We start from the raw sequence: 16167 nt of genomic DNA, 5'->3' as shown, positions 1-16167 counted from the left end.
TCCTTCATCTGACGAGAGGTCTGTCCCACACTTTTCTCTGTGCCTCTCATTAGCGTCGCGGGCATATTTGCTGAGCCACGCAGCTATATCGCGGCTCAGCCTGTCTTGTGGGTCCTCCCCTTCTTCCTCGCCGGCACCATGTTGAGGCTGCAGCTCCCGCTCCGGTTTGTGCGTTGCCTTAGCCTTTCTGGACATTTTTTTTTGTACTCCCACGGGCTTTCTCCTGGTGCCCCAGCGTTCTCGCCCCTCACTTGCCGCTCCAGCGTGTAACTAGAAGGTACTTTGGTTCAATTTGTCAGGATTCCTAGCAGGAGCGCTCTCCAGTGCGTCTCACACCATGCCGCATCAGGCCACACCCCGAAAGGACTACTTTTTCAAGTCTCAAGCTCTGAATGCAGGAGCACAGGGGAGCTGTAGCCTGCAAAGTTAGCTACAGCTCCCCTATGCTTCTGTATTCAGAGCTTGAGACTTGGAAAAGTAGTCCTTTCAACTCCGAAACATGTTGTCTATTCATAGAAGATCCAATAAAGAAGTTATCCTTCAGAGGTCTTGCAAATTTTGGTCATGATTCTGCTCCAAGTGAAGACCTTATGCAGGTGGATTTGAAGTCCTTTCATCCATCAACTCTTTCTCAACGTCCTTCTCCTCCGGAGGGTTGAAACCCCTTGCAGTGAGGACCCAAACACCAGCGACAGCACCAACCAATACCATTAGAGATGAGCCATACACTTGTATTATGCGGCATGCCGGCACTAAATTACGTGATGGACTCTGTGAGAACGGAATCCATTACGTAATTCACTTAAACCCTGAACTCGAACCTGCCAAAAGGCAGGTTCGCTCAACTCTAAATACCATAAATAGGCTTTTTATTAGTGTTGCGCCTATCGTAGCACAACCAAAAAAAATGGTGAGCATTTCCATCTCTTAAGTCACCCAGCTGTACATACTTACTCTATGAGTGCCTTCACCCTTTCTACTTTTTGGTCTTCAGGCGTCAGGGGAGTAGTATTTAATCCAGGCACACTGGACACTGCAGGAGGTGCGCCTAATTTATGACAAGATGCACGCCTCGTCATAAATTAGGCAAAGCCTCTGGAAGCGCAGGTGGGGGGGGGGAAAGGAAACTGCCTAAAAAGCCAGTCTTTGTAAATTACCCCCACTGTGTCTTTTGAGCTACGCTGTCCGTTGTGCAACCTATCCAACGTGAAGGGGTTATCCCATGATTAATGTAAAAAATGAAAATCAGACATCATATAGTAAATGTCAATCTCTTTCTAACAAAGCTAGAACCAGCCCTGTACCTCACATGGATCCAGAGATCTCCTCATTCATTGCTCTGCTAGATTCATATCAAGCTGACAGCTCAAGGGGAGTGTCTGTTCTGCTGCAGCTAAGGGGGCGTGTCTGAGCTCTCCCTATCACAGCTCAGGAGGCAGTTGAAGGATGAAACTGAGCATGTGCGGCCTTCTCAGTGAGCCATTCAAAGAAATAATAAAAAATAAAAAAACAGCAGGTGGCGCTATAAAGATACATTTTATTGAATAACTCAGTGGCCATACAAATTTTTTAATTACATGCAATTACAAAAGTTTTTAGATCCAGGTGCTGGTTTGAAAAAAGTTATATTTTTGAACAGACTCTTAGGCCTCTTTCATGTGTCCATGATGACATCCGTGAAGAATCCACGTTTGGTCCGTGTGTCCATTTATTACCCCCCACGTGGCATCCATATCCATGGACACTGCTAGGCTGAAAATCAATTTCCAAAGCACATTCCAGCAATAAGTGAAAACCACAGACCAAACACAGATGGCATGGGTGTTATGTCTGTGGTTTTCATAGATAATGATGTGTGTGAGGGATCCATAATCATGGAGAAAAACAGGGCATGCTTCCGTACAAACATTAAAGTCAATGGATACGCACGCTGTCCGTCATTCACTGATGTGTGAAAGAGGTCTTACGTAGTTAATACGGTTGAAAAAAGACATAAGTCCATCAAGTCTTAGGCTAGTTTCACACCTCCAGTGGGAGTTCTGGCTGAGAACAGCCTGCAGGAATTCACCAAATCTGGCACTGCTGGATGCAAGCGGAATTGCCGCCAGCCCCATCCCAGCAAAAATGCTAAGAACGGCCGCTACGGTTTGTGTCCGTCCAATTCCCGTCATTCTCTGCCAGAACAGGCGGCCACGTTGCTGTGCCGCAGATGTCAAACTAGCCTTAGGCCTCTTGCACACGACCGTATGGCTTTTTGCGTATTTTACGGTCTGCAAAAAATACGGATGACGTCCGTGTACATTCCGTTTTTTTTTGCGGAACGGAACAGCTGGCCCCTAATAGAACAGTATTATCCTTGTCCGTTAAGCGGACAATAATAGGACATTTTATACCCATGAACGGAAATACGGAAAGCATACGGAGTACCTTCCGTTTTATTGCGGATCCATTTAAATTAATGGGTCCTTATACGGCACGCAAAAAACGGACCGTAAACGGAAAAAAAACGTTTGTGTGCAAGAGGCATTCCGTTATGGGTGGGTTAACAGCCTGTTGGATCCTTGCTGCCGCTAGTGCATGCGTGCGCCCGGACTACCGCTCCGGCCCCATAGACTATAATGGGGGCGGGCCGGAGTTCCGGCGGTAGCACGGCAAGACATGTCGTAGTTTTATTCCGGCCACCTTTTGGCATGTTTGCCTTGCTCCCGCCGGAACTCCGGCCGCCCCCATTATAGTCAATGGGGCCGGAGCGGTAGTCCGGGGGCACGCGTGCACTAGCGGCAGCACGGATCCGACAGGCTGTTCACCTGCCGAAGTTCCTTGCCGCTAGTGTGAAAGTACCCTATGGCCTGCATAACGGATCCGTCCCGTTTCCATTATGCAGGAGAGGATTATGATGGAATGACTAGATGGGGAGACTAGATGGCCAAATGGTTCTTATCTGCCGACACATTCTATGTTTCTATGAATGAATAACGAAATGCCTCTAAAGGCATTCCGTTATGGAATTGCGTTATGGTCCGTGGTAACGGAATCCATAACGCAATTCTGCTTTTACCACCAAACGAAGCGCAAATTTCAAAATATGAAATTCGCTCATCTCTAGTAATATCTCCTTCAAACCATACTTTCTTATAACAGTGAAATATTACATAACACACCTGGACAAAGGCACAGACCCATCCCTCACCAGTACCTACTACGGTAGGTTGTCTGTGCTCATGTTCTTCAAGTGAGCCCATATCACGTGAGCCGAATTCTTCCATTCAGCCAATTAAACACGAGAATGAGCGAGATGACCACGTGTCCGCCGCAGCAGCTCGGCGTACCGCCCCTTCACGATCTCTTGGCAGCATAAGCGGAAGTAGCCAGAGCTCCACCAATCACTGCTCGCCACCCGGGCGTTGTCATGCGTCTTCACCAATCAGAGGAGTTTGAGGGCGGAGACAAGCAGCCGGTGAAGCTGTGACCCGGGAGCTGACAGGTTAGTTCCCGACCGTCAGTATGAATGACATAGTGATGATGATGATGATGATGTGTGCTGGCGGCAGTAAGGTAGAGGGAGTGCAGGTATGTCCCTGCTGTGGATAGTGACCAGGGATAGGGGTATGGTGGGTGCTCCCTGTGTCAGCACAGTGACTGTCAGCGGTCCACAAAGCCTCCCCTGCCTGCTATAACCCCCTGTGATGCTGTATCAGTAGAAGTCAGCAGAGAGTATTCCATAGCTGGGTACCCGGCGCCATTTCTGTTCCTTGGATGCTTGGAATAGCGATTCCTAAAAATACACCACAAATCCGCAGCAGTAAAGTGGATTTTATCAGCATCATGTGGATGAGGTTCGCCAATTACTGGTACATAGTGTTGAGCGAACGTCTGTTTTCAAGTTTGGCGTACAAGGTTCGGTTTCAGATTATCTAAGAATTCCGTTACGAATTCTGCTACCACGGACCTTAAGTTTTGGTCCGTGGTAGTGGAATCCATAACGGAATTCTTAGATATCCCGAATAGAGATGAGCGAACTTCTGTTTTAAGTTCGGCGTCTAAAGTTCGGCTTCCGGTTAGCGGAGGATCCCGATATGGATTCCGAATTCCGTTGTGGTCCGTGGTAGCGGAATCAATTATTGATTCCGCTACCACGGACCACAACGGAATTCGGAATCCATATCGGGATCCTCCGCTAACCGGAAGCCGAACTTTAGACGCCGAACTTAAAACAGAAGTTCGCTCATCTCTAATCCCGAACCCTGTGGGCCGAACTTGAAAACAGACGTTCGCTCATCCCTCCTGGTACAGCAATAAGCTGCAGATCTTTGGCGCATTACTCCACTGGCCAGTCTGCAGCATATCCACCACAATGGAGCATTCCCTAAAAGTTCTGTCATTATGTAATGTGTACAAATATTTAATAAAAATGTTTAAACCATTAAAAAAAAAATTCTAGTCCCACTTTTTTTCAATATACAATACAAAAAAGGTAGCTCACGCTTCCAAAGCAAGACTTAGCACAGGGGGTCGGCAATCCCTGGCACGCGTGCCAGTGATGGCACGCAAGCCATATTTGACTGGCACGCAGTTACACCTGCATCGCAACGCACTGCACCTTTAATTTAAAAAAATTCAGACTCACATGCTTCCCGCAGTGCCAACCAGCTACGAGACTCCACTGCCTCACGGTTGGCTGGCTGAGTACTGATGCGCTATACAGAACCCATCACCAAGGCCCGCCCCTCACGCTTCCCGCAGTGCCAGCCATCTTCAGATTCCACTGCCTCACGGGCTGGCTGCTGTACCATTAGTGTTCCTCGACTGCTGTTCTGCTGGCGAAGCTGACAGCATAGAGGTGGGATTAATGACACAGGTGACAGGGATGGGAGTAATAGTGACACAAGTGACAGTTAAGGAGATGGTTATAGTTGGAATAAAACTGGCCGCAATGCTTTATTTAGGGTAACCTTAAAGGGATTCTGTCACCTCTTTTTACCCTATAGAGATGCGGACATGCACGGCTAGATCACCGCTAGCATGTCCGCAATATACCTGTCCCATATCTCTGAGTGGTTTTATTAAGTGTAAAAAATGATTTTATATATATATGTAAATCAGCCTGGTAAGGAGCCCAAGGGGCTGCACTAACCGTTCTGGAGCCCAGCCACACACCCCTGTGAAGGAGCCCAGCACCGCCTGTATCCAGGAATCTCCTCTTGCTCACAAAGTCAGATCGGCGTAATCTCGCGATGAGCAAAAGACGAACATTTTCCCGCCACTGACTCAACACCAAATCAGTGACCAGGAAATCTCCCCCAGCAACGCTGTGCACCCATCAGCGATGATCCTAAGATGTCATTCCACACACAGGTAAATCCAGATAAAACCAGCCAATACTGGAATCAAACTTCATCCTGAGGTAATTCTGAAATAAAAAAGTAATACACTCGTATAGTGTATTACTGTAGTGCAGCGGCGGCATGAAGCGCACGGCGTCGTAGCAACCAATGACGCCGTGCGCTCCTGCTCTGAACAGGAATCCAGCCCGGCACAACACGGACCGCTCTCGGCCGTGGAACACGGCCGTGTACATTCGGCCTAATACAGCGCCACATACCTCTTACATCCAGTGACATCTCTTTGATGTAGATGTTCTCTTTCCTCATCTTCTCCTTTCAGACCAGACCACCATTCTTCAGCCATTTCTCGTCTCTGCAGTTTGACAAACAAAATCTTAGTTTACTACTTTTCCATCATCCTCCCATCTTCTGGACAAATCATCCTACCACCCCCAATACTGTGCCGCTGTGCTCCCCAATATTATACTGCAGAAACAGATAAACCCCCTGATAATAGTAGTACCATGCAGATAGTGCCCTTCAATAATTATTGGCACACAGTGCCCTATAATAACTGCTCCCGGCAGATAGTGCCCCGACACTAATAGTGTAAACATAACGTCCCCCAAAAATAATTGTGGTAAGTTGATATTGTGCCAAGGTGCCCCCACAGTAATAGTGCTCCCAAAAGTCCCACCAATAGGAATAATTTTCTGCTAGAGCATACTACTATGGTAGTAATAGTGCTCCTACAGTGCCCCCAACATGTCCCCACTGTGCCCCAACATGTCCCCACTGTGCCCCATCATGTTCCCCAAAGACCCCAAGTAGTAATAATGCCCCCCAGTAGTAATAATTCTCCTTATAATGTGTCAGTGCAAAAAATACCCCCTTTTAATGCCCCCAGTTAAGCTAATGTCCCCATAGTGCCCCCATAATGTGCCAGTATAAAATACCCCTATATAGTGCCCCCAGTAAATGCCCCATAGTGCTCCTCTTTCCCTTCTTCCTAGTGCCCCTCATAATGTACCAATATAAAATGCCCCATATGTAGTGCCCCAGTAGGTGCCCTTAGTGTCCCCCATAATTTGCAAGTATAAAATACCCCTTCTTAGTGCCCACCATAATGTGCCCCAGTAAAAAATACCCCTATACAGAGCCCCCCATATAAAATACTCCTTCTTTGTGGCCTCAGTAGAAGCCCCCATAGTGTTCCTCTCCCCCCTTCCCCCATATAAAATACCCCTTCTTTGTGGCCTCAGTAGATGCCCCCATAGTGCCCCCAATAATGTGCCAGTAAGAAGTGCCCCCATAGATGCCCCCATAGTGCCACCCAATAATGTACCAGTAAAAAGTGCCACCAATAATGTGCCAGTAACAAGTGCCCCCATAGATGCCCCCCAATCATGTGCCAGTAACAAGTGCCCCCATAGATGCCCCCCTATCATGTGCCAGAAACAGGTGCCCCCATAGATGCCCCCCAATCATGTGCCAGTAACAAATGCCCCTATAGATGCCCACCAATCATGTGCCAGTAACAAGTGCCCCCATAGATGCCCCCCAATCATGTGACAGTAACAGGCGCCCCCATAGATGCCCCCCAATCATGTGCCAGTAACAGGTGCCCCCATAGATTCCCCCCAATCATGTGCCAGTAACAAGTGCCCCCATAGATGCACCCCAATCATGTGCCAGTAACAGGTGCCCCCATAGATTCCCCCCAATCATGTGCCAGTAACAAGTGCCCCCATAGATGCACCCCAATCATGTGCCAGTAACAGGTGCCCCCATAGATGCACCCCAATCATGTCCCAGTAACAAGTGCCCCCATATATGCCCCCAAATCATGTGCCAGTAACAGGTGCCCCCATAGATGCCCCCCAATCATGTGCCAGTAACAAGTGCCCCCTTGATGCCCCCCTATCATGTGCCAGTAACAGGTGCCCCCATAGATGCCCCCCAATCATGTTCCAATAACAAGTGCCCCCATAGATGCCCACCAATCATGTGCCAGTAACAAGTGCCCCCATAGATGCCCCCAATCATGTGCCAGTAACAGGTGTCCCCATAGATGCCCCCCAATCATGTGCCAGTAACAGGTGCCCCCATAGATGCCCCCAATCATGTGCCAGTAACAAGTGCCCCCATAGATGCCCCCCAATCATGTGCCAGTAACAAGTGCCCCCATAGATGCCCCCCAATCATGTGCCAGTAACAGGTGCCCCCATAGATGCCCTCCAATCATGTGCCAGTAGTAGTGCCCGCAGCCTATCAGAGGGACGGGGAAGCGAGACGCCTCTCCCTTCCCTGCCCCGCCGCAGCACTTCCATCTGTATCGCTGTCCTGAGGACGGCGATACAGATGACTATAGAGATGAGCGCTTCCACAATGGAAGCGCTTATTTCCCTGTGTCCTGCTGCCGCTCCCCACGTCACCAGTGGCCAGCGGGGCTGAAGAGGCAGCTTCCTTGGGCCCCCCAGGAGCAACTGGGCCCGGGAAAGCTGCCCCTTTTGCCCCTCGTTAAATACGGCCCTGAGTGGCACAGGTGACAGCAGAGGGTAAGGAGTAGTAGTGGCATAGGGGACAGCAGGGGATGATGTGAGGGAACCGTCAGATGGAAGGTTGATAGTGAGCTTGGGGAATGGGGGAAGCTTTGTGACTAAATTGCGGATGGGTTTAGGATGGCGAGTCTGCATGTGACTTATGGGGGGACAATGTGGGGCAAGGTTCTGACAACTTTGGGTGGGTGGGAGAATGGTGAGCCTGCATGTAACTGCTGGGGACAATGTGGAGCGAACTTCTGACAACTTTGGGGGTGTTGGAAGATATCGAGCCTGCATATGATTGCTGGGGGAATGGGGAGCAAGATTCTGACAACTTTTGGGGGGTGGGAGGATGTTGAGCCTGTATGGGACTACTTGGGAAAATGAGGGGACAATGTGGAATAAGCTTCTGACAACCTTAGGGGGTGTGGAGGATAATGAGCCTACATGTGATTGCTGGGGGGGAATGGGGAGAAAGCTTCTGAGAACTTTAGGGGGTGTGGAGGATAGTGAGCCTACATGTGATTGCCAGAGGGACCTAAGGGCTCTTTCACACGAGCGGTTGCCGTGCGTGGAATCCGCTGCGTGAATGACAGCCAAGCCCCGCTCCGGACAGCAGAGACACGGAGCAGTAACATGACTGATAATGCTCCGTGCCTCTCTGTGACCTTTTTACTACAAAATCACAGTGAGATAAAGTTGTCACCGTGATTTTGTAGTAAAAAGGTCACAGAGAGGCACGGAGCATTATCAGTCATGTTACTGCTCCGTGTCTCTGCTGTCCGGAGCGGGGCTTGGCTTTCATTCACGCAGCGGATTCCACGCACGGCATCCGCTCGTGTGAAAGAGCCCTAAAAGTCTCCTCATGAACTAAAGCTGGATCGTCTTTGCAAAGATAGTCAGGAACAAGGGTCGCATTGAGTGGTGAGTTAAACTGATTATTTTATTGTCCCATACAGTTTGTGTTCTATGACTTTTCTGTATTGCAGTGCACGCTGAGCGCTTCAACTTTGATTTTTTTTCTTAAATTGCCGACCCCTGACTTAGCAGGTAGTGCACACAAGGAAATCACAAATATCCAGAAAGAGAGAGGCTTCTTCCAGCGCTGTAGAAAATTCTAACTTTTACTGTCACACCTTTGAAAACATCAGAGGTTCATGCATTTCGAATAACATCCATGGTATGGTTAAGAACATGGATTTCCTCGTGAGTGTGTTTTCAAAGCTGTAACAATAAAAGTTAGAATTTTATACAGCGCTAAAAGAAAGCTCTCTTTCTGGATATTTGTAAGATACAATGTAATACTTCTGTATTCTGTTAAAGGGGTATTTCCATCTCTCTAGGATATGCCCCCATTGTCTAATAGGTGGGACCCGCACCTATCAGACAATGGGAGCATATCCTAGTGATCTGCCCCCAATGTCTGAGATGACACAATCCATTTAAATAATCAAAACAGACAGAGTAGATATATAAACAATTAAAATTATCACAACCTTCCTGTGATTAAAGGGTAAAAACTGTCAAATAATAAACAGGACTTGGAGTGAACTGAACATATAGCATCTTTGAAATGTTAAATGTGCGTTTTTTTTTCCTCTCCATCCATTAACTCTTCTTGACCCGATGAGCCTTTATCGTTATCACAGATTAGGGCCCTTGCACACGACCGTATGCCCTCTGAGATATACGGTCCATGAGCAGGCCATATGTCCCGGAGCGGCATTGATCGTGCACACGGGAGCGCACAGCATCATTGGTTACTATGCATACGGTTGTGTGCAAGGGCCCTAAAGCTGAAGCTGATCCAGTTCTCTTTTCTTTGCACGTCTAGCCGACAGGTGAGGGATATGCTCCACTTCTTGATGGAGATCCTGTAGTGTGCTTTTTCTTCTTATACCTATCTGAAGGATATTCCTGGATAGAAACTCAGGAAAAGAAGAAGGAAAACACGAATACCATAGGTAGATCCATGTGTTTTACAGAAAAATGCTGCTTTCATTTTCTACTTACAAGATAAAACATTAAAATAGGCCTTCATTTAAAGCAAGATGCCCGTCTGACCGGTTTCGCCTAACGGCTTCTTCAAGGGCCATAGGTGCACCGGTGAAACCAGTTGGGCGTGCATCTCTGCAATAACGCTAAAGGCTTATCGGGTCAAGAGGAGTTAATAGACATTGAGGGTGTTGAGATAAAAAAACGCACATTTATCGCATCAAAGATGCTATTTGTTCAATTCACTCCAAGTCCTGTTTATTATTTGAATACTTCTGTATTGCAGTGCTATCCTATTAGACCCTGCCTGTCTTCAGTAGACCCCCAGCGGCCATGGTCAGGTGACAGAGCGGGTTCCCTTAGATGCTGTGGTCACCATTGACATCTAAGAGGTTAAAACGTCAAGATCGGAGTTATTTCCAATTATGGCCAATGGAGGCAAGTGGCAGTTATGTAACACAGCCACCCCCGCCATGCATACTTACCAGTGTAGCAGTTGGTAAATTTGGGGCAGGTAAACCCCAATCCACGTAACCACACGCTATGTCAGATATTTTACTATGGATGTTTATATATTACGTCAATTTATATTTTGCAGGATGTGTGAGGTTGAGCTGAGCACACGTGTGTATGTGAAGATGATTTTACATGCTGCACGCTATCCGCACAGCACAGTGAGCGGGGCTCTTCTGGGACGCAGAACACCTGGCTGCCTTACATTATGTGACTGCGTCCCTATCACTCACCAGCTGCCACTTGCACTCAGTCTAGAGGTGGCGCTAACACAGGTAATAGGTTTTCTTATTGATCAAGCTCTTGGCTTTCTGACATTGCTGTATATTATTAAAGTGGTCTTTCCAGAATACAGTTTAGGCCTCATGTATACATCTCTATTATGGATCCATGTTGTATTGGTTCGTAATATTCAGCCCATATACTGCAGTGCGGCCGTGATGTAACAATATTATATAGAGTGTAAGAAGGTACAAGGAATCATCGTGGATGATAGGTACTTGTCACCGAGGTTCCTGGCCTCAGTGGAGTAAGAGTTGGTTTTTATGTGTCAGCAGCAGTGGCTGTTTGACACCTTGATACTTAGTATGGCTGTAATAGCTGATCCAGGACGGCTCTTACTGGGAGTAGTCAAAGTGCTGGGTGGGTGACTACTCCCCATGTTCCAGGCCAGGTTTTTCCAGGCATAAAAACCAGTCAGCACTGCAGCTCCGGTGGAGAGGATTACCTCCGTCTGACAGTGAAGCTCAGGAGGTCTGTGATCTGAGGGCTGTGTTGGGATCCGCGGCTTGAGTCGGGCTGGAGGGCTCAGACCCCTTCGAGGGCGAAAAGGCCACCTAAAGCTTGCCTGTGGACTTGACAAAGCAGAACTTCCAACAGGGTGTGAAGTAACACCGAGGGGGAAAAGGTCACTGTTTTGCATATGAACTTTTCATGTGTGTGAACGATCACCAAGCAACTTGCGTTTTTGTTTTGCTTTCACGTGTGAATAAACACTGATGTTTTGAACCAAGAACTTGTACTTTACCTCTGTGCTGCACCCGCTAATCCTAACTACCAGAGCGAATCCCCACATTTGGTGGAGGATGCGGGCAAGCGCAGTGAGGCTGGCGTGAACTCCGATATATTTTGTTGGTTTGCATTTTTGGGCACGGTTGTAGGTCGTACATCAAACCAGCGGTATTACAGCCCGTACCCCACAACAAAATGGAGGCTGTTGTGAAGGTCCTCGTGGAAGCTAATCTACAGCAGCGAGAGACCAACCTGCACCAACAAGAGGCTAATAAGCAACAGCAAGAGACCAACCAGTTGCTGCTACAACACGTGATAAACTTTTCATATGTGTGAACGATGTGGATAAACACTGATGTTTTGAACCAAGAACTTGTACTTTACCTCTGTGCTGCACCCGCTAATCCTAACTACCAGAGCGAATCCCCACAAGAGGCACACAGATTATTTTCTCACATAAAATCGAAATTTACTTGCCTGTCTTTAAACATGGTCTGTGCAGGGAACGTAAAGTGGCCCTGGAAAAGGTGTAAAAGTGACCCTTTGTTGTAGGAGGGGGTCCAAATTGACAGAAGGAGGGAAACACAAGGAGGCAGGGAAAACACAAGTGGGCAGGGGCACCAATACTGTAGTGCAACATAAAATACTGCCCCAGCAGAACAAAATACCACAGTGCAGCACAAAATACTGCCCCATCAGAACCAGATACCACAGTGCAGCACAAAATACTGCCCCAGCAGAACCAAATACTGCCCCAGCAGAACCAAATACAAAATACTGCCCCATCAGAACCAAATACCACAGTGCAGCACTAAATACTGCCCCATCAGAACCAGATACCACAGTGCAGCACAAAATACTGCCCCAGCAGAACCAAATACCACAGTGCAGTACAAAATACAGCCCCAGCAGAACCAAATACCACAGTGCAGTACAAAATACAGCCCCAGCAGAACCAAATACCACAGTGCAGTACAAAATACAGCCCCAGCAGAACCAAATACCACAGTGCAGCACAAAATACTACCCCAGCAGAACCAAATACCACAGTGCAGCACTAAATATAGCTCCATCAGAATCAAATACCACAGTGCAGCACAGAATACTGCCCCCCTTGCCGCAGTATTCAACTGTATCACCATCTACCAGGCCTTTCTAGCGCAGAGCAATAGGACCAGAGCAGCATTGAAACGCCAACAGTGGGGATCGGTTGGGGGGGGGGGGGGGGAGTAGAAGCTTGCTTTTTTTAACAAGTTCTGGCCTGTTTCTATAAACATCCATATAAAGCTGCAAAACCTGCAGAGAATAATGCAGTGTATTATTGAGAATTCAATACAATACACTGCATTGGACAATACAACCACAACCATAAAAACGCCTCTCGTGAAAACCAGTCTCACTCACTTCAATATATTTTTCTTATGCACAGGTATTGCTATTACTATTTGTCTACTTTATCTCTGAATGTCACCCTCACCTTTCTGTCTCGCTCTGGATGCCCACAGATAGACTCCTGGAGTGCTCTTCAAGGACTGGTTATTGCAGGGTTCTACCAAGCAAACTCTGGTCTTAGAGATTCAAGGTGAACAGCCCTATTTAACTAAACACATTCTCATCACATCACTCTGTTCATTGCATCTGTCATATTCTGTATTAAAGTCACTTCAGCAAGTGGCATTTATCATGTAGAGAAAGTGAATACAAGCCACTTACTAATGTATTTTTATTATCCATATTGCTTCCTTTTCGGGCTGGATTCATTTTTCCATCGCATTATACATTGCTCATTTCCATGGTTATGACAACCCCGCAATCAATCGCTGGTGGTGGTGCTTGCACACTATAGCAAAAAGCACTGGCCTCTCTGATGGCCGGGACAGTGGGAGCACACATAAGCTGGTGCTTTTTCCTATAGTGTGCAAGCAATACCTCGCTGTCGGTTTGCAGAGTGGTCATAACCATGGAAACGAGTAGTGAATAATGTGATGGATACATGAATCCAGCCAGCAAAGGAAGCAATATGGACTGACAACTAGTGTTGCTTAGGGCAACCCTTATCCATTTATTGTATATTAGGGCATTATGGACACTTACAATTACAGGCAATTGGCCATAGACAGTATAGGGAGAAATCCCGGTGGACCGACCAGGTTATAATGTCATTTGGCAGTAGCTGTGCCTGAGATTGCAGCCCAGTCCCATTACCTTGGATGGTAGTAACACCAGACTCCGCCATCACCAAAGTACAAACAATGCAGAGGATGCAGCACTTGATGGAGCACTGTGGCCCCTTCTATTAGTTGAATAGTTTTATGGCCTGTCCTAAGGATTGGCCTTTAATTTTGCCGTCTCAGAGGACCCCTTTAATCATCGTATATTGAACGGTTCTGTATCTATTCTGTGTGTTTCCATTCCTCAATGTTTTTGAAATAGCCACTGTCCTTCTCAGTGAATAGAAATATTCTTATTTCCAGATGCTGAAAATGAATCCTAACCTACCATGAAGATGGCCATAAACAATAGATAGCTATTAGCCAAATGCTCATTTCACTGATGGCTACACCATTCAAACCCCCATACACATGCATGCTCGGCTTGGTTAATAGGTAAAGGGGAGTAAGCTGCTGCCAGACTCCTCTAACTCTCTTGAGAACAGAAGGAATGAATTTGTTGAAATCCAGTCCTTCTTACTACTGATATCTGCTGCAATCAGAGATTCGGAACACCACAATACACATTTGATGGTCAATCATTCCCACCAAAATTGTCTGGTTGGGATGACGTTCTTCTAATTTGCCTCCACACTTTTACTCAGAGGTAGTTTGTTCAACTCTTAGGGTACAGGTACATGATGACGGCAATTCAGATAATGAAGGGATGCTCATCCTGCTGCCCTCCAGCTGTTGTAAAACTACAACTTCCACCATGCCCTGCTGTAGGCTGTCTGGGCATGCTGGGAGTTGTAGTTTTGCAACAGCTGGAGGGCTGCAGGTTGGGCATCCCTAATATAATGTATTTTAATAGTGTTGCAATGTGGCATGTTGCAACTGTGACGCAACAATTGCAAAAAAATCCATCCAAGTCGTGTCGCAGTATGTCGCATTCTGACACCAGAAAAAAACACTATATGAAGTGTCGCCATGTAGCTGTACTCTTTCATGCTACAGATGTCGCTGTGTAACCATACCCTTATGGTGAAGGCCTTGAGTCCAGAACAAGAGAGAAATTTCTGGTGCTGCTATTTGAAATGGGAATATTCAGGATCCATGTTCCACTGAACTAAAAAAAAAGCTGTACTACTAAAAAAAAAAATCCACACCCCAAAATAAACACAATTTGCCCACACCATGTGAATACACTCTCGCATATTTATTCTAACGTGTGTTCTCTTTTTAGTATCAACTCTGCCACTCTTCGATCAGCCTCACTAATAGCTGAATACCAGGATGATGCAGTGCTAATCTTGGTAAGATAGTAAGTTTATAGAAACAAAAATAGCACATTTTTAATGAACAGATCTCTTAGTGTATTTTTTTTTTTTATGCCTAGATGGATAATGAGCATCTGTCGCCCAGTCCTGGAGTCCCCCCTCTCACAGTTCTACATCAGAACAGCAACAAACAGTGGGTTCCCAAAGATAAAACTTTGTAAGTCACTTTACACTGCATGAAACCGCACAAACCATTATCTCCACAATAGTATGAAGTAAAAAAAAACAAAAAAAAAAACTTGAAGCATTGGGTATTTTGCTTATTATGATGGCAACTCTTCTTAAAGGAGTTGTCCAGTTTAGAAAATCCATTTGAAAGCACCCTATTAAGTACCTTGAACAAAAGATTACCTTGGAGGGCAAGATTTTATCACATTGAATATAATGGGATCTGGCCTGTTTCTGGCATTAGTGCCTGGACAAAAAAAAGCTTCAATCCTGGCACTAATGCCGGAAACCGGCCAGATCCCATTATAGTCAATGGGGCCTGGCGGTGCTCCTTCCCTTTCCAGCTATGCTGGATATCGGAAGGCTGTTCCTCTTGCTGGTAAGCAAGTAGTCTAACATGTAGGATTTGTCCCAAGTAGCCAGTCCCTTAGCAACATCCACCATGCATTTATGGTGGATGTTGGGACTTGAGCTTAGCAGGCACTTAGCCTGCGGGTTCTGCTCTTGTCTCCGTGACTGGAGATAGACAAAACTGGGGGTAGACAAAAATGGGTAATTCTAAATAGTACTCTAAATGCATCAGAACATACCCACCATGTCTAGTTGGTGTACCTACTCTGTATTCCATTGTTTCCCACAGGGTAATGTGGGGTCATTGGGAAGAGACTCAGCGTATCACAAGGAACCTTCTTCAAGCTAAAGCTTACCAGCGACTTATTGACTTTGACACTCATCTTGATGATATCAGAGCTGACTGGGCCAATGAAGCATTGAATAGGGAAATAACCCGTCTAGCTGCTGTAGCGAATGGAAGCTCATGAACTCTGGAAGTAATTGTTATACTTGATTTTTTTTCACACACACATGTATATAAGTTGTATCTGTTTATCAAGTTACATTATTATATTGAACACATTTCAGTTTCCAAAGCATTGACATGTTTATTTAATTGGCTTCCAAGCATTTATTTGCACCTTAAAGGGGTTTTCTGGGATTTTAATATTGATGGCCTATCCTCAGGGTAGGTCATCAATATCAGATCCCCGCTGATCAGCTCGTTGAAGAGAAGGCTGCGCTCTGTGCGAGAGCAGACTTCCCTTCATTGTTTTCCCGTGTTGTAATT

At 46.5% G+C, this 16167-nt stretch overlaps 1 protein-coding gene across 3 annotated transcripts; it reads left to right on the top strand.

The window, feature by feature from the left end:
- Positions 1–3340: 3340 nt before the first annotated feature.
- On the top strand, positions 3341–16146 carry EMC9 (ER membrane protein complex subunit 9). 3 transcript variants are annotated; one of them, XM_040420293.1, is made up of 6 exons: positions 3341–3484; positions 10461–10650; positions 12892–12968; positions 14783–14852; positions 14936–15033; positions 15685–16146. In XM_040420293.1, exons 2-6 carry the CDS (start codon positions 10462–10464, stop codon positions 15863–15865), a joined length of 615 nt encoding a protein of 204 aa, XP_040276227.1. In that variant the 5' UTR covers positions 3341–3484; position 10461; the 3' UTR covers positions 15866–16146. The 3 variants fall into 3 exon arrangements, with proteins under 3 accessions (XP_040276227.1, XP_040276228.1, XP_040276229.1); XM_040420294.1 differs by lacking the exon at positions 3341–3484 and adding an exon at positions 3509–3570; XM_040420295.1 differs by lacking the exon at positions 3341–3484 and adding an exon at positions 8664–8791.
- The last annotated feature ends 21 nt before the right edge of the window (positions 16147–16167 follow it).

This window comes from Bufo bufo, chromosome 2 (assembly GCF_905171765.1).
Source record: "Bufo bufo chromosome 2, aBufBuf1.1, whole genome shotgun sequence".
NCBI classification, from domain to species: domain Eukaryota; kingdom Metazoa; phylum Chordata; class Amphibia; order Anura; family Bufonidae; genus Bufo; species Bufo bufo.
The sequence above is the reverse complement of the archived record's forward strand: the minus strand, read 5'-3'. Positions and strand labels throughout refer to the sequence as shown.